Here is a 19,943-nt window from a genome sequence, read left to right as displayed (position 1 = left end):
AGTTTGTGATTCAGACAGAATTCTGCCTAGTGCAATTTGAACATACATGCAATAACAGTAAAATTACATAGAAACAATAACAGTCAAGGTTGCGAGTCAAAAGATTATTACTGGACTGATGCAATATTGAGATATGAACATACATTTAGTCTACTTGTTTTAGGAAAGAAGACAAGTCTAGTTTCCATAACAACCCTCTGGTTATTTTTGTGATTTTAATTGTTGTTATAAAGTCATCACTTTCAGAGGGTAAACGTGATTTGTTTATCAAAGTAATCATAGGAATAAAAATATATACTGGATACATACATTTCTTGTTCTTCATTAGGCAAACCTAATTCTTCTATTCCTGTTGTTATTTAAAGCTGCATTAAGTGATTATTGACCACAAGGAGGCAGAAAGACTCACGGTAACCTACAGTAACACAACTCTGAGATACAAGTTGTTGTGGCTGACATTAGCAAAGATAGACCTGTGGACACGCCCAGCAACCACAGAGCAACATGAGCATTCATTTTGAGTTGTGTTTCTGGCCACTTGCCTAATGTAATTCAAACATTTTAATGGTCTGCTACCTCTGGTTTAGTCTCCACCAACTCCTGAGATAAATATCCACATCTATAGATACTGAACGCTCGCCACTCTTTTGCTTTCAGATGTTTCTTCCTGGGCAGATGGCACACAGATTCAATTGTGAGAGCTTACTAAAAATGGCTATCTAAGGTTTTATATTGTGGGGTTGGTGGGAGCCACGAGACTCAACCATATATTGTATGTGCTCTTATAGGGATTTAATTTCATATGAATAACAAAATATGCGAAGTTTGCTTTAAAACACTGAATGAGGCATTACTTTTATGTAGCTTTCATATATTATGCAAATTCAGTTGTTAGGATCTCAGCTTTGAAACTACAAAATGAGGTCATTTGAAATGTACCTTTTTTAAGAAAACATACAGGCACAAAAAGTACATTTATACTTTTTTAGCTAGTAGTAATGGTCCCACTCCAGTCCAGCAACTTTACAGATGCTTTGGTTATGCACTATGCATGCATAGTTAACCTTTTAAATTTTATGAATTTACTTCATTCACACCTTTAAAAACTACATAAGTATCAAAGGCATGACAATAATGTTTGTAAATTGGAATCCAAATGTATACTACTTTGATTAAGAGCACATGGTAGTGCAAAGCAAGAAAATTATTTTAGATTACCTTAAAGTGGTGATATTTAAAGGGTATCAGGGGTCAAAGAGAGACACAGGTCAATATCAGGTCAAAGGTGAGAGGTGGAAGGTTAAACCAGGACAGGTTTGGCAGGAGGCAGGGAAATGATAGCTGAGATCAGTTTAGTTTAGTGACTTAATTGTGCTTATTTAAGAGATTCTAAAGGCAGTGATATACATGCATCTTGAAAGCTGTGCAGACTTGTCTATATTGTGGTCCTTGGAGGTGCCTGTGACCTCTCTGGGGTTCAGGGGTCACGGATCAGGTGCCTTACCTCCGGGGTCATTCGGCTAATGGTGGGCAAGTCATACCCAGCGCCCAGGAAGTTTGGAGCGTAGACCTGCAGCTGAAAGTCGCTCAGCCATTGGACAACGGCCTCTGAGCTCTACGGGAGAGAAGACAGGGGGCATGCTGTCACTGGTTCCGTGTCTGGTTCTTCAATAGCCACTTTTTCTCAGCAGGGCCAAGTTCTGGCAAGCAGGAGCCACAATTTAGTAAAGTATGGCAAGGAACTGTTGTCCTTGGATGATGTCTATCAGTCAATCATGTAGTCAGTATATCTTTACTGAAAAGACAAATTCTTGTATATTTATGGATTATTATAATGATTCAGCAACATTATGCAACAAGAATGTGAATGAATCAACCCTGGTTAGCCCTGTTTGGCCCTGGAGTGAAAACCAGGCTAAAGTTAGGAAGGAGAAAGGTCCTGCCTGCAGTAACTGGAGTGCTACAGTGAGAGCTGCAGATTAGCCACAGCAGGTTCATCTGCATTTGACACTTTACAGCTTGAAAGTAAAGACAAAATAGATTTTTATCCTGTTTCTCTTGCACTCTGCTCTTGAAAGGGAGAGATCAATAAACACTGTATTGTGGTGGTGACCACTGAAAACCTAAACTGCTGATTGCTGAAAGATTTGTTGAAGCTATGTTTGGAATATCTAAAACAACAACAACAACAACAAACCAGCAAGGAAATAGGGCCATATAACTGTTCCAGAATAATCCCAGAAATATAAACTATCGTGCATGGTGCCTTGCTGACTACTCTTAGCTAATTACTCTTCAGGGGGTTTATCTTCTAAGACTGTGGCTGGGCTTCAAAAATGTGCTTTAGGTGTGTTCAGTGTAAACCTGGTTGAGGTCTAAATGCACACAGTGTGTCCTGTGTGATTCTTATATGAGCATTCTGTGGCTGCTCTACACATCCTATATAGCTGCTATATTTTCATAGCCTAATAATGTAACTATAACTATAACTAAATGCAAAATCACTAGAATGATCACTCAATTAAAACGGGTTAGTTGTTACATAGAGACTAGTCATTTCTAAATAGGAAATGTACACTAACTAACTGCTGGATTGTAGCAGTTGTCTAACTAACTGAAACAACTGACACAACAAACGATAGCTTACTCATATATTACTTGTTAAGTAAGATGAGTAAAAGAGAAACAATGAAATATGTTTGACATATCTTACCTGACATTTAAAATTCTGTTTAATAATGATGTAAAGTATGTGAAGTATTTAAATTACCTTTCACAAAAACAATACAATTCAGTTCAAAAAACAGATATTATGCCAATAATGCTAGACTGAATGACATCAGTTAGTCTAGCATAACTGTACAGTAATGCAACAATGACAAAGCACTGCAACTTAAGTTTAATATATTGCTAGGCCTCCTAAAACTTTTTTTGATGCAGTGACTCCCTGTTTACACTGTGGATTGCTTTTGACTGGATAGTGCTACAAATGTTGCTAGCAACTGCTTTACACATTGCTAAAGTCTTTGCTAGCTAACACATTCCTTAAGTTGTAATGGTGCAACCTGATATAGTAAATCACTGGTTTGAAACTAGCTGGTAGTTACTAAGAACTTAGAAAGGACTTCACACACTAACATAGTAAGGGATTTATGAACAGCTAGTGCAGCCCAGTTCAAATCAGCTGTAAGAGACCAGAGATACAACTTGGTGAAAAGAGTTGTTGATTTGCTGCAGTGTCCTGTTCTAAACACTGATGGGTGACAGCAGGGAGCAGAGCTACAGGACTAGGTGTAACTGCAAAACCACTGCATGACTACTTCTCACACTCTCTTTCTCTTTAAACTGCCACATGCCTCCTGCCCCTCTTGTCTTTCTCCGTTCTGCTTCTCTCTCTCCCTCCTTTTCTTCATCTTTCCATGTGCCCTCTTCTTCCTCCACTCTGTCCCTTGAACATAATTGGTCTTTCTTCCTCTTTACCCTGCTGAGGGAAATATTAGGACGCTGGATGCTGAGGAATGGGGACTCTAGCTAACAGATGGCCATGAGAACATGGCTTATATACACACACATACACACACACGCACTCACAGGCAAGTCACGCATACACAACCACCACGACCACCTGCTATTTAAATATGCTCATTGGTTCATCAAGCTTGAAATAATTATACAATAAGATGTGAACTTAAATGCGATCCCACACACATACACAAACACACACACACACACACACACACACACACACACACACACACACACACACACACACACACTCTACAGTAAATGACATCTTACTGTAAGCTCAGATTTCACACTTCTTGTGCCGAGCTAATCCACCCACGCCATGCACACTGCTGGGGCACCTGCCAGCATACACAAACACACACACACCGACATCTCTAAACTAGAGTTATGAGCTATGCTTGAGGTGTACCTTCCAAAGATCAATATAAAGACATTTATCTCAGCAAAAGAAGAAAAAATACTGCGATGGAAGAGGAGAAGCTGCAACTAAAGTGTGAATAACAATGGATAGCAGGTGACAGATAAAAGAGAGAAGGACAGGATTCTCTCTCTCTCTCTCTCTCTCTCTCTCACACACATGCACACACTCACACGCAAGATTTCTCATTCACAGATTCATACAAGATCAAGCCGAAGATCTTGCACTCACACACTCACCGTGTCGTGGCTGCATCCGAACACTCGCAGCACGGACGAGGCCAGTTGCGAGAGAAAGCGTTGGGACATCTTGGTGTGTGTGTTTGTGAGTGAGTGCTGTGGTTAAGGTGACTGAGGAGCTACGTTCTCATCATGCTGCAGTTGGATGCTGCATGTGTGTGATTGGTGTGTGTTTGTATGAAAGCGGGAGAGAGGACTGAATCTGTGGGCATTTGGGACTGTCCTACCTTCCCCTCGCCTGGCACCTCCCCCTTCCTGGTTGCTGTGGCGTCGTAAGGCGGTGCTTCATGGAGTGGACAGCCTGATTGGCTTGATGTCCGAGAGGAGGTGGCAGAGCCTGCTGGGAGAAATATCATTGGCTGGTTTCAAGCTGTCGCCCTATCACTATAAATTTGCATCGATCAACAGATGAGTTTACTGGTCTTGCTAATTGACCTCTGCCCTCCTCCTCTAACTGATTTCTGGTCAGTCTCCTTCACTGCTTTGATAAGCAACCAATCAAATTCTTGCTTTCCTAGATATGACAAACCATCTTAACCAATCACATCCTTCTACGCTTCCTCCTACATCCTCTGCCTTGGCCATCTGTCTGTAAAACCAGCCAAGATCTCTGTGTGTATGTGTTTATGTGTGTGTGTGTGTGTGTGTGTGTGTGTATAAGTGTGTGTGTGTGTACAGAAGTGACGAGATGACTTTTTTTTTTAAAAACAGTGGAATATGACTTGTTTTTCTAACCCGAATCTCCTGCTCTGTTGTTTTCATCTTTTTCTCTCTATTTAAAAACTCTCCCTCCCCCTCGTTATCTGCAGTTTCATAACACTTGCAAGTATGATTTCTGTGAATTCATGTCTAAAACTTAAGTAAACTCATCGGAGTGAAACACAGTAACTGGGATGAAGAAGGATCCCCTTTGTTTTTGCTCTTGTACCTGCAGGCTGGTCCACAGACTTGGACTGCTCCAGTAGATGCTCCTTGGCTTTGGCAGACTGGGACAAGACTGTTGCTAGAAGCTGCAGATACACACACATTCACAGAAACACACAAACACACATGCATTCACATGAACAGGCATGTAGTAACTTACATTTTGTTGCATTAAAGCAGCATTAATTGATTTTTTTGACAACTTGGGAGCAGTGGGACGAGCTTTAAACAAATCATGATGTCATAATTGTGAAGCTGTTAGCTAACAGTTGCCTGTTTACAAATCTAGCAGATATGCAGCAACATTTGCATTCATTTGGAATCGTGTTTCTGGCCATCTGGTGAATTAAGTCAAATATTCACTCTACTTTTAGCTCTTTTTTTCTGTCAGAACCAACTCCCAAAAAATCAGCCTCCTTAGCTTATAAATGCTATGTTCACAACCTAGTTCCTAACTCTGTTTTTCTGTTGGGCAGGTGGTGTATAGTGGGTTTATCAGAGCTTTTTCCCACATCTGCCTGCTGCTGTTCGAAATATTGTTGATTAGAGAGGTGAGAGTGAATCCAAACAGTAAAGTTGTGGGCTGTAAAACCAAAACAATGAGCTAAAAGACGCTAAAATGCTCTGTAGAGCTGAGGAAAACTGCCCTACAAGCGTCGACTTTCACATTACACACAGTCTTTTGATCCATTGTTAACCTAAAAATATTGATTAGTGCAGCTTTAACGATCTACTGTTTAGGGACATTTTGGTCCTTTAACATAATACGACACACTTTGACAAATTACCATGAAAATGAATTGCACATAAGTTTGTTTATTATTCTGTAAATCATGATATGCCATGATATATTATCTACTGTTTCAGGCAGCAATGACCTCCTAACTCCATGTACTGGTCATATATTCCTAGTGGATCACCTACAGGGATGCCTTTACACAAGAATGTACTTTCAGAAGGGAAAAAGTGAATTGGTTGGGTATTTTTTGCCTTCTCCCTCAGAAACATAAAAAGCCAATTCTATAACTTCATCATTCCAGATAACATTGATCAAATCTGTGCTGAATTGTCTGTCTAAACAAAAAAAAGATGTGATGCATGCTCACTGTTGCTACATTATTCACATTTAAACCTCGGTTCTGAAATACGAGTTCTGCCATGAAAATCTGACTAGCTCTGATTAGAAGTGTATTAAGTGGGATGCAGAGAAGACAGATGCTACCTGTCAGTCTGAGCTGCACTTGGGACTAATTTTGCTGTGTGGATGTTTTACAAGGTTTAAAAGTGTCAGACTTGCAGTTTCTTAACAGGACGTCAGCTGAAAATGTCTGAAAACTTGCTGTTTTTATGAATAAATAAGCACCTGGACAGTATCACACTTATGATCATATGTTTGTCTGTGTATCTAAACGTTAGAGTGTATAGACGGGTGATACATTAAAGGAACAAACCATGTAAAGTGTTTTAGTGGGGTGGTGGGTCACTACAAGCCTCCAGAACAGCTTTAAAGCTCCTTGTCATAGATTCTCCAAGTCTGTGGAACTTTACTGGAGGGATGAACACTATTCCTCCAAAACATATTCCCTCATTTAATGATGGTGGTGGATAGCGCTCTCTGACATGTCGCTCCAAAATCTCCCATAGGTGTTCAACTGGGTAATTGTAAAAGCCATACCATTTCATATTCATTACACCATCCAATGACCCCTTGTGTTCTTCATAGAAGCATCTGCATTTGTTATGTTTTTCCACTAATTTATTCAGGTTTTTCCTTTAATTTGTCACCCATCTGTACTTTATGTGCATATATTTTCCATGGAAACACATTTCTTAAAATGGGCTGCAGGAATTTTGGTTTTTAAAGAATGAATTCATTATTCATGCATATTAAAAATGTATTCTTCATATATGTTGAATTGTGCTTGTATACAAATTTTACATTTCTGCATGTTTAGCTGATCTGCTTTGACTGACTCTGTTACACTAGCAATTCATTGAGATTAATTAATCAGTACTGTACACAAAATTACAAAGCTTAAAAAACTCAGACAAATTGGAAATAAACCTTTACATCTTTTTTAGAAGTGTGCAAAGTAATTTCTAAATTCTTATTTCTATAAGCCACAAACAACACTTCAGCTAATTGCTCTCTTCGGTTTGTTAGATCTAAGTTCCTTTGATTACGATTAATATAAAGCTGCAGCGTGTATACACACATATGTTTGTGGCAGCATTTTAAAGTGTGTGTGTGTGTCGTACCTTAACCCCCTCAGCCTGTGCATGGAGGATGTGTGCGGCACTGCCGGCGCTCTGACCGCTGCCTGATGACCTCACACTGGTCACACTGCCAGAGCTACCCACACTGCTGCGGTCTCCACCTGCAACACACACACACACACACACACACACACACACACATACACACACACACAAAAACACAAACATGCATTCACACACGCATGCAACCGCTCAAACAATATGTATAGATTTTGTGCATACAAATGCACACATGCAACAAACAGATGGATGCATACAGACATACACACACACCCCACACACACGCACGCACACACACACACACACACACACACACACACACACACACACACACACATTGAGTGGTTTAGCTGATATCCAAAGCAACGTGGTAACAGGTGTGACTCTCCATTGAAATGCACTGGGCAGCATGGCTGGATGGACAGGACGGACATGGACAGACAGACAGACAGGGTGACGGACAAGTGAGCGACAAACGCAGAAGTGAAGTAAACAAGACACATCTCTCGCTTTCACGTACACAATATGTCTTCTCTCACTCTCCCTCTCTCTCCTTTCTTTCCTAGGTTTTCTTCTCTCTCACCTGAAAACACCTCCATACATCTAGTTGGAAAGACACACACACACACACACAGACTGTAGACCGATGCAGATGGCTGCAGTTCTACACATAAGGCCATTGAGTTCAGCTAAGCTTTGGATGGAGGGATAGCAGGACATGGGAGACTGTCAATATGGGAGCAGGTCAAAGAGTATCTGAAAGCCTTCAAACAGCATCGTGTTTTAGCTTTATGAAATGACTGGATAGATTCTTCTCTTGGGGACATTTACAAAACCACTTGCAAGGCAGAGAAGCTTTATCAGCCTTTTTTGAACGGACGTCAGATACTGTTTGACCCCTAGTCAGAGTTTAAGGAGTCAGGGGTTCAGGTCTCAGCGCAGTGCGGCTTAGTTACCTGCCACAGGCTTGCGCAGTACCCAGATATCTTCATTGGAGCCTCCATGGGGCCCACTGGACGGGGTGGGAGAGCTGTGAGGACTTGCCTCTGAGCCGCGACAACCTTCAACACAGAACACCACTGTTAGCCGCTAACTGACCCTAAACTGACCTAGGAAGATTTTCTCTCCTTTTGCTATCAAAAACTAGCAATTAAGGTAGCAACAATTATCTTTTGTCCACTTGGGGACTGTGGAACAAGTTGAAAATACAATACTGACATATTACCACCTTTTTAGGTTTTTATGCCTGAAGTGTTAGCAACGGTTAAAGATTAGTATTGATTCGGAGTTGTGTTTCTGGCCATGTGACGAATATTAACTCTCCTTTTAGCTCTGTTTTGGTCTCTACCAGCTCTTGAAGGAAATATCGAACTCCTCTGTTGCTAAATGCTCCACTATGTTCACCAGCTAGTTGCTAACTTTGTCATTTAGTGCTAGGCAGGTAGTGTACAGTGGATTTATCAGAGCTTTAATGCTGAAAATAGTTAGCTGCTGGATATGAGGCAAATCGGTGCACTGAGGTTGAATCAAACTGTAAAGTTGAGGGCCATAAAACCAAAACAATGAGCTGAAAGATGCTAAAATACTGCGTAGTGCTGAGGGGGACGGCAGAGTCTAGTAATAATTCTTTGTGGGTTTGTCACTACAAGCCACCCCTTTGCACATTACACGTAGTAATTTGATCCATTGTTCATATACAAATACTAATAAGTGCAGCTTTAATGTTAGACTCAAACTATTATGTTTTCAAGTATCCCTAAACCACTGATTTTAAGAAATGACAGTTTAACAGTGAATGCAAGTCTTGGATCACAAAGTCCTTGTATTTAGAATTAGTGTTGCATAGTTCAACAATCTGATATGAGATTAGTATGGTGCTTAAAAGATGTTCATTCACATTCAACCTTCCGCTACATCTGAAATCATCTAAAATATAGAGTAAATTGGACATTTCTACTGCAACTCAGTGATAAACAAACTACCGGACTTCACTAACGTCTGACACTACGACTGACTTTCACAGATTACAAGACTTCAGCCAGTAAACCAGCTGAAACTACTGGATCATTTTCATATTTTTACACATTCCAGTTGTAAAACCATACTTTTGAATTCTAAGTGCAAACTCTCCATGATCTGGGAAAGCAGTTGTCATGGCCAGACTGGCGTTTTAATCTGCCTAATTTTCTGTAGTGTGTTCCCAACTTCATATTTTTAGAAAGAGAAGGGTAAAGTAGGGTTAACTAAATTACAGAGGGGCCAGTAGGAGAGCAGGGTGATGGGATAAAGGCGGATAGGGGAGGTTTTAAAAAGATATGTACGTTTCAAACTCACTTACACACTACACTTTCATTCTCACATACATACTCACACACCAACACACACATACACAGAAAAAATACAGCATATATATATATATGAAAACATTTATATACCCATAGTACATAAATAAATCCATAACATGAATATCTGTGTATATACACATATATGCCATAAGGTACATACACATACATATATAATGCATCCATAAGTGTGTGATTATATATGTAAACTGTTTTCAGAATGGGGCTGCTGTAGTGCATTTGGAGAGTGTGATAAACCATTATAACCATCTTAATAAGGGTTTATAAATGGTTTACATGTGTGACCAACAGTGCTCCAGAGAATCACAAACACTATATAAGTTCTTTTTCCTTCATGTGATGTCACAGCTCCTTCTTGTGGCCATTTTTCATCCCTCCATGTGACCTCAGACAAAGGACTCAACAGTCTGTTTTCAAAGACTTTCAGCAGCCTTGAATCATTTGAGTGCAAATAATTTACTATTTTCAGCAAATGTGCAAAGTGTGTACTGATCAAGACTAGGGGAAATCAGTAAAGACATGATTTTGGGTGCTACATTCTTGGACTTATTGTATTAAAATTTGTCTAACGGAAATGATTCTCCTGGAGGAATGAAAATGTTGTCCAGTGAAGGCTCCCATTCACAGGGTAGAAAGTGCAGAGTTTACAGTCAGTGAATACCTTACCTGCAAAACATTCTGGGTGACATTTTCTAACAATGTATTTGGGTCACAAAATGTTTAATTTAGCATGTAATACATAAATTCATCATGTTTTTTTCTAATATCTTGTGTTCAAGAATCCAAAAATGTCTGCACAAAAGCTAAAGACTGCTCAGAATGAAAGCGTTATTCCAGATACAGCACTGAAATGAATTATTTTAGCAAGAGAGAAAATATCACCCTTTAATGTTGTAAAAGCTCGTCTTTTGAAGCAACATCTCCAGCTAAACATCCAACAAACTTTGCTGGCATGAAAGCAACAACACTGTTCTTTCCAGAGGTCAAATTTATATTTTTCTTCAAAGTAATAATGACAATTTCAGTCAAGGTCAATGGTGTTGTTTCAAATTATATTAAACTGTGTTTCAGCACATTCATAACATTTCAAGACTTGACGGGTACAGGCACTCAAATGTTTAAGTCACACATGTAGTGTGCTCTTTCATTGTCTGACACCCCCACCCCCCCACCCCCCACCACCCACCCATCCACACACACACACACACACACACACACACACACACACACACACACACACACACATAAACACATAAACATACACACACATTTGGGATATAAGTGCAGGGTGGGTAAAGGTGATGTTAAAATGATTGGATGTTGGCAAGAACACACAGGACGAGGACAGAACAGAAAACACGTTTCTACACACACAGTTTGGTTAGGAGAGGGTTGTGTATGTTGTGTGTGTGTGTGTGTATAAGTAAACTAGCAGGGTTGTCATGGTGGTTGGGACAGGGGTGATATACAGGGAGAAAGGAAAGAACAAACAGGAAGGAAAGGGGAAAAAAAAGAACTGCAAAAAAACAAGGAACCAAGACAAATAAACTGAAGCCCAAACCAACTCAGGTGAACACAGGTCTGTGGTAAAATGGTGAACTTTCCTCCCACCCCACATCTATTCTTCCTTACTAGCTAAGAAATTCCCAAAAGACTATAACACTTTGTATTACTCTAAAATCACATCACTTCAATAGAATTACTTTTTTTTCTGTATGTTTTCTCCTTTCTCACAAAGCTGTTTTCTCATTGACAGAAATGCTAAAGCAGAGACCGAACTAGTGTCAAACCTGCATGAGAAAGGCATGACTTTGCATTATTTACATACAGACATATCTTATTAAAGAGCAAACAATGAATACATTGAAATAAGGTGCTTTAGGTGATTTTGTGATTAACTATGCTGATATGAGACTGATAATATTCATTTAGTTGCCCTAAAATAATGCAACTAGCATAATGTTGGGATTCCAGGAGCAAAAAAAGTCAAGTCATGCTTCAATACTCCATTTACACTTGATACTCCACTACAACTTGATCAGATAGCAATTCAATATCAAGAAAGCTAGGAGTAAATTTAACCAAAAAACATTAGTAATGGATTAAAGTCCATTTGGGAAGCCGATTACAAACCACCTCAGGGGCAGATTAAGCCACCTTAGGGAGAGATTTGAGATGAGGTGTTGAAAAGACAGATGTGAAAATGCATCTTTCTCTCTCTCTCCGAAACACATACATAATCTTTTTGCTCATCCCAAGTCAGTAAGTGGTCTGGGGAAGTAGCCCCTTACAGGATCTGTCCCCTGTGATAATGGCAGCTTTAGTGAAATTACACTGAAATTAAAAATCTTTCTCTGTGTCACATTAAATCGACAGAAAGAGAACAGCAATTTCAATACATACGGTCATACAGAAGGCATAATGTGGTGTTGTAGTGTTTTTAAATCCCATTGTTGATCATATTTGACAATATTTTCCTGAAATATGCTAGAACTTGAATGAACATAAGGCAGTAATGGATAGTGTTATTTTGTAGTAAAGATCTATCATAAAGTATCAGTTCTCTATCAACTAAACATTTTAATTTACATAGCATTTTTTGGATTTGTTCTACCATAATTATGGGAAGTGTTATTTGCTAGATTGGTATAAGCTTATATTGACTGAATAACCTCTGACTTCATTGTGTCTTCCCACTTGACCTGATATGAAACCAAACATAAGCCTTTGCCTGTGACCTCTCGTTTCTCCACTAATGATACCAGAAATAGCAAATAGGCTAAAAGGTTTACTGCACAAAAAATTTGACTCTAAAAGCTGACTCTGGCTCTCAGTAATGGAGATGACAACAGCAACAACAGAAAAACAAAAGTTATACAGTATGAGTAACACATAAAATTACATAAATAATGATCCATAACAGAAAACTTTAATGGATGCCTTCTTAGAAAAACATCTAAAACGCCAATTAGAATCTTACATGACCAATCAGAAATGGGTTTTTTATTGGCAGCAAATTCATAAAACACCAGAGAAAAGCATCCCTTGAAGCTTTACAATAATAATAATAATAATAATAATAATAATAATAATAATAATAATAATAATAATAATAATGAAAAAGGGGCCGTGTACCTGGGGCAGTGGGTGTGTCTCCCTGTGGGGTTGTCACGGGCGACCTGTTATAGCCAAAGGAAGTGAAAAGTGGAAGCAGTGGCTGATGGGAATGTGGTGGAGGAGGAGGCGGTGGAGGCAGGATATGGATCTGATGGAACGTGGTGTCGTTGCCGTTGACTACCGCGTTGGCAGGGGCAACCGTCGCCGGGGCAACCAGCGGTATCTTTTGAAACTGTTGAGTGCAAATGACTGTGCTGGCCAAACCTAGATACACCCACCGTGACGACACACACACACAACCAGCCAACAGTGAACCACCGCCACGTAACAAACAAACGACAAAACAGAGAATTACACGTAAGAAAAGGGAGGGGGGGGGAGAAAAGAAAAGCTGAAGTTACAAATCAAACAAAGAAGAGGGAGGTGGTGAAGGACACGGCCGATGTTAAAAGGCGGGAGGACGGAGAGAAGGAGAGGACAAATGTTGAAATGACATGGTTAAAGAGGTGGAGAGGTTGAAGATGTGGATAGGAAAGGGATGGACTGTGAAACTGGAGATGGTCTCAGGGAATGATAAGCATTAGCTGAATATGAATTATCTAACTTCATGAAACAGAACATGTCGACTGATTACATCCAGCATGTTCTATTGTATGCATGTCATTAGCTACTAGCATAAAACAACATGGTAACTTGGTTTGTACAGTGTATGATTCCACTTATAAACAGTAGTATTGGTTTGTTGGCACAGTGCCCTCTTTCAATAGCCAAATGCCACTTATAGCTGTGTAACCTTGCCTGTTTATGAGATACAGTATATGCCAGGGCTAGGTTGTTTAACTCCACACTCTAATGTAGATTTGATCAATATGTATGAGCTTTGTGACTTATTAAAATGGTGCTACGAAGTGTAATGAGTGGTGCCCTCAGCAAACTAGCTAGCTAGATACTTTTTGATCTTTTATAGTGTGTTTGAGGTACATAATTTCATGTTGCTATATTATTTGTTCATTTTTATTGTGTAAGTTTACTTGTTCATGAGTGATATGCCCAAATGTGCTGTTTCTGAGCCAAAACTGGCGAGCCAACTACAACTGATCAGTATATTTTGCAGACAGAGCTACAAATGGCAGAGCAGAACTAGCTTCCCGTCCAACAATACAGAGTCAAGAGGATGCTAAACTAGCTAGTTTCAGTGGTGTCTTGCTGAGCTAATTTACGTCAAGTTACACACAGCCTTATAAAGTCACTACTGACACCATACAGTATATTAATACAATGTGAACAATACAGAACATCCGGTTTCACTTTGCATGCTGCTGTAGTTCTTCTGTGCATTACTATGCTCTGCAGCCACATTTACTCAGAAAAATAGACAAGTGTTTGTGGCTGCAACAACATATGTGACGGTGTAACTTCATTAATGAAGCAAAGCACGCAAACTATTTCACGCAGTCAACGACACTGCATCACTCACATGGCATCTTAAACATTTATCCATCACACCCTTTGGATGATGGTGGTGTAATTTAGCCGTCAGTGCCCTGCCCCTGCCATGCCTGGTGCCACACTGCTCACCTGAAAGTTCTGTTTATCATCGTCACTCCCCACTCTCTGCTGTGGGAAAGTCAGTGCATTCTTGTAGGGAGTGACGAGGTCAGAGCCTAGACCAAAATATCACTGCTGTACATATTTTGTATTCACATAAAAATCCATTTCATGTGAGTTGGCTGACTGAAGTGTACTTTCATAATATTTACACAATTAGGTTAAGGCTAGGCTAGATTAAGTTATGCTTATTAACTAGCATAAAGAAAGGAGGTGAAGTTCCGTTACACCTCCTGCTGGTGTGACAGAAAAAAACTGGGCAGCGTGTTGGTGTTGGTAATCTTTTATAGGCTTTGTGCACTAAAAAATATTTATGTTCATGTTAACAAAGACTACCATTGTGTTCAGACAATGTTATTGCAATTTTTTTTTACTTCAATTGAGTTTCACTAGCACTTTGCCAACAAGTAGATCAGCCTATAAGCACCCCAGTTACAGCATGTCTGACTAATTAGCACAAAGATGCTCATTGTGCACACTTTGGGAATCAGAGAGACCTTTATAATATCCCAGCTTCTCCACCGAAAAATATTTACAACGTGCTAGTAGGACATAGCTCAGGTAGCTTCTGAACAATCTTCATAACAATCTACAACCTAACCTGTCATTGTTGCTACACTTGTGTTTGGTCACAGTAACTTTTGTAGTTTATGAGGAAAAAATATTATGCTTATATTTATTCGTTCATTGGTTAATATTTAGTTGATGTCTTAATGAACCATTCATGTTGGTTGAAAAAAGTCATATAAAGAATCCCTGCAAGTGGAAAAAGACGGAGCAGATGAGAAGTACAGTACATGTAGAAGAGTGACTAGGGAGGAATGGCGGGAAAGAAGAATGATTAAAAATTGATGAAAAACAGCTGAGTAAATGAAACCTCTAGCTAGAACAGCTGCTGTAGCCGCTAAGTGTGTGTGTATGTGAGTGTGTATCTGCCCTGCCAATGATTAGTCAGTATGCTGCAGCTCTTTTGCACTACATTCACAGCTGCTGTTGAATACACTGTAAAGACAGATGTAGCCACAATGCAATTTTCTCAGGTTCCACAGTGATAAATGAACTATACAGTATATGCAAGTAGTCAAAGGAGAGATTGATGACAAGAAGAAGTGACCACATTAGTGAGGAGATAATGTCAAAGGCAGAGGTGAGTGAGAATTTGTGATCACGGGGGATGGAGCACACAATAACAGAGATACAGGCAAACAGACTGAGACAAGTAGACGTAATACTACAGAGAGACAGACAGATGGACAAACAGAACTACCCAACCTACAGACAGACACCAATAGACAGTTAAATACATCTGAGCCTGTTTGTGGCTGTGCAGCGACACTTTGGGATGACTTGATGGATGTGAATGCGCTCTGTAGATCTCACCACAGAGGTAAAAAGCTCATTAAGTTGATATAGGATGGGGGATGAGGTTTAAGTAATGGGCAGAGTGTTTGGGAGACTGACACTGGCTAGTCAGCTCACATGTTCAGTAATGAAAACATATAGAGAACACCAAAATTACACCTGTAACCTGGCAAATATTTAACTTTATTAGCATATACTTTGATGTATTTTACATGATACGCAATTAAAAGAATAGTTTGACATTTTGTAAATTATGCATTTTAGTTGACTTGCTAAGAGTTAGACGAGACTGATATCACTTTCATGTGTATGAAGCTAACATTACTGCTAGCAGCTGGTTAGCTTAGCTTAGCACAAAGACTGGAAACGGGGTAACAGCTAGCCTTGCTCCACAATAGTTTTACATTGTGTTTTTTTGTACTGAGTAAACAAACAAGATATAATGTGTTAATTAGCAGGTTTTCGAGGTGCTAATAGGTGTATTTTGTTACCATTGGACAGAGCCAAGTTAGCTGTTTCCCCTTGTTTTCAGTCTTTGTGCTAAGTTAACCGGCTGCTGGCTGTGGCCTTATTTACTGCAAAGATATGAGAGTGGTATCAACCTTCTTATCTAACTCTCAACAAAGAAAATTTTCCAAAATGTCAAACTATTCCTGCATTATATGTTCATATTGAACTGCATAGCTGATACACATGGTGATGTTCTTAAAGGTGCAGTGTGTAGAATTTAGTAGCATCTAGCGAAATGGACTTGGCGGAAATGGAATATAATATTCATAAGTATGTTTTAATTAGTGTATAATCACCTGAAAATAAGAATAGTTGTGTTTTCGTTACCTTAGAATGAGCCCTTCATATCTACATAGGGAGCAGGTCCTCTTCCATGGAGCCTGCATGTTACACTACCATGTTTCTACAGTAGCCCAGAACAGACAAACCAAACACTGGCTCTAAAGATGGTCTTTTACATTTTTCACAAGTTTCACAGCCACCATAGGTTCTCCTACACACTTGGAAGGGGAGGGTGAGGGAGGTAGGGTATTCAGTTTTTTGCAATCTGCAACCTCACCGCTAGATGCCACTAAATCCTACACACTGCACCTTTAAGAAGTATTTACAAAAATAAAGTTAGCTACATTGGCTGCATTTAATTAATATTTTAATTTACCAGTTGGTCTTTCCAATCCATTTATTTTTGATTTTTTGATTTTTTAAAATTCTAGTCTAGTACAGTTAAATGTCATAGTAGATGTTAGAAAAATGTCATAACAATGCATAAGACATCTACACAACTTCATCTGCAACCTAGTAACTCAGATTTAAATATCTCTTAGATAATATCTTAATCTTTTACTCAATATGGAATATGAAGCTTCAGTGAGGCCTTGGACAAAGTAAATACAGTATGTAGGCTACGAGATGGTGTTGGAAAGTATGGGAAAGTGTTTTACCTATATTTAGTAATATAGGTAAATTTAGTAAAATTGTGAGGAAAAGTTGGACATATTATGGTTGAAGTGATTAATATTTATGTAGGTGCAGACAATGTCATAGGACTGCTTGAACATTTTTTGTACTTACACATGCACACACCTCCAAGCTCCATCTACTTACTTATGGACATATTTATCTCTTTTTTGTTAGATTTACTAATTATACAGTAATTAAACTGGACTACTATTACTGTTTCATATTCTCCATATCTAAATATTGTTTAAACTTTCTGCTCTTTTTTTGTGTCCTACCTAAAGCTCCCATTGTGCCTCCAAGCATCTAAGCAAAGGGACTTTCTTTTTTCTTTCTTTTCTTTTTTTATGGGGGGTTTTGATCTGATTTCGGTTTCACTTTTATTTACTTGCTATTATTCAGCAAAGCGTCACCATTGAGAAGCTATACACATTATCAACCAGGGACATGTGGATAATTTGGTTTCTATGTTTTCATTACTTTCATCATCAGGCTGTAAAAATGTTGTGTTTTCATTTAGGTTGTAGTTGAAGTACTGAAAATGCTGCTGTAAATGCAACTAAAATAGTTCAAAACATCAGTAATGCAGAAAAGATGTCTGGTAGCACTGTGCGATTCGCAGAGCCGCACTCACAAACGTCTTCTCTCCCAGTGTGTGAGACGAAAGATGTGAAATTCTCCTATAAGAATTTTTTTTTCTAACCTGTATTTAACCTGGAAAAGTTGACTTAGCATGGAACCCCCCATCACATACCATCATTCATTCACTTAGCTTCATTTATCTTCATCTTCTTCTTCTTCTATCTTTCTCCTGTTTACTCCAACTATGTGTAGTATATCTCCATAACTGATTTACTGACTCTTTATCCAGACAGTCAGCTTGGTCACCATTTTAATAATAACTCCAACACACACTCGCATACACACACACATAAGAGTGCACACACACACCTGTGCGCTTGCTGATGACCTCCACCATGGTGGAAGGGAAGTATCCCACCCGGTCATTTCCTGTTCGGTTGTCATGGATACAGCCTTTCCAGCGTCCGTCAGGGTGCTGCTCCAAAACCTGTCAGACAGAAATATGAGAATTCATACGTACATACAGACATTAACATTGGTTTCTTCTATGCTTGCTTACATTTCTCTGTGCTTGCAAAAAGTAAGTGCATATTTTAAAAAGACAGTCAGTACAGTACTGTAGTTTTGGGTGAAATTTACACCCTAAAGTGGCATTGCTGGTTTAAAAAAATATTTTTAGAGCTATTTTTAGGATTACAAAAGTTACTGAAAAGCCTCAAAAAAATCTCAAACCATCTTTTGTGAAAAAACAGCATTTGGAGCTTTCTAAGACTCCCTGAGTCAGACAGCGGCGGAGCCAAATTGTTCATTCAGGCCCAGAGGGAGGAAGCACAGGCACTTTCTTATTACTGTAATAAGCACCCAAAGGCTGCATAAATGCTCATAAATATTCATGAATGGTGGGCGGACTGCAATGTAGCAAGTGAATACATGTTGGTTAAAAACATATTGTTAGTAAATGAAGGATGCTGAAACCGCTCATTCTTCCATATTCATTAGTAATCTCATCAAACACGGAGCACGCACTCTCAAACTACCTGCTAACACTTCAAAACACAAAACCAGACTGTTGTTTAGGCCATGCTGAGTAAACCAACAAGCCTTTATGTGATGAACCTGTCAAAGCAACCTGGATGATGTAGACCGACAACACAACAGTCCGGAGAGAGAGTACTGCAGTTTTAAATATGACTTTGATAAAAGAGAGCTGTGGTCAAAAAACGCTATCAAGAGTTGTGTGACTGTTTTGAAAATGATGACCAGGTACAGATAGAGAAAAACTTTTGTATTACTACATCATCTATAAGGTTAACTTGCAAAAGTGGATCACAACCTGCAGCTCCCTCTATGGACCAGAAGGAGGACCTGCAGGATTTTAACTCTGGTGGTTTCATTTTGGTGTCAAAATTGTTTTGTATAATTTAGCTCTGACGGTATCATCATGATGTTTTTAAATTCTCTGAAATGAAACTATCAACTCCCCAGCAATGCCACCACAATGTTAATTGGTTAACTGTCCTGCATGAAACAAAACCTCATTAAATTCAACCACAGAAGGACACAGATATATTTAGACCTGCATTTCTTTTTCATTACTGCAAAGGTAAAAATATGCCTTCTGAGTAATAATATTATATTTTGTTGCATTAAAGCCACACTTTTTCTTTGCTTATTATTTCAGGGTTCTTCAAAACAACATTAGGGCACTTAAGTTTTGTTTTCTTCCTTGCAACTCATGTTGGTAAGGTTCAGATATATTTTATGCCTCTTTATTTTCCAGGCAACGGATGTACTTTGAATCGATTCGACAGCAGCCAATCACATTGCACAAGCAGAAGGCAAAGTTGTATTTGGTACTTCAGAACATGATCACATTCAAGTAAGCAGACTATTAACTTCTATCTTTTGCTGAGAGCAGATTATATTGACTTTAGCAAATTAACATTGATGGTGTAAATGACTCGCCAAAAGGCCAAAATGAAAGTTTTCCGCTGTTGTTTGCTTTCTAAAAGCTAATGTTTGTCCCAGCCAAAGATTTTTTCAGGAGGTAAAAGAGGT

General features: G+C 39.1%; 1 protein-coding gene across 11 annotated transcripts in view; it reads right to left on the bottom strand.

The window, feature by feature from the left end:
- caskin1 (CASK interacting protein 1) overlaps positions 1-19,943 on the bottom strand; it is a 115,266-nt gene that overhangs the window by 12,430 nt on the left and 82,893 nt on the right. For 5 of the 11 annotated variants that reach the window (XM_042392664.1, XM_042392666.1, XM_042392668.1 and 2 more), the window contains 7 exons: positions 18,255-18,372; positions 12,885-13,130; positions 8,343-8,447; positions 7,369-7,487; positions 5,114-5,195; positions 4,413-4,525; positions 1,505-1,615 (listed from right to left, as the gene is read on the bottom strand). In XM_042392664.1, coding sequence (XP_042248598.1) covers positions 1,505-1,615; positions 4,413-4,525; positions 5,114-5,195; positions 7,369-7,487; positions 8,343-8,447; positions 12,885-13,130; positions 18,255-18,372 — 894 coding nt within the window. The remainder of the gene's footprint in view (positions 1-1,504; positions 1,616-4,412; positions 4,526-5,113; positions 5,196-7,368; positions 7,488-8,342; positions 8,448-12,884; positions 13,131-18,254; positions 18,373-19,943) is intronic. The other 6 variants (XM_042392665.1, XM_042392675.1, XM_042392669.1 and 3 more) reach the window with 6 other exon arrangements.

This window comes from Thunnus maccoyii, chromosome 18, assembly GCF_910596095.1.
Source record: "Thunnus maccoyii chromosome 18, fThuMac1.1, whole genome shotgun sequence".
Classification (NCBI taxonomy): Eukaryota; Metazoa; Chordata; class Actinopteri; order Scombriformes; family Scombridae; genus Thunnus; species Thunnus maccoyii.
Note: the sequence above shows the minus strand (reverse complement) of the source record. Positions and strands in the feature narration are given on the sequence as shown.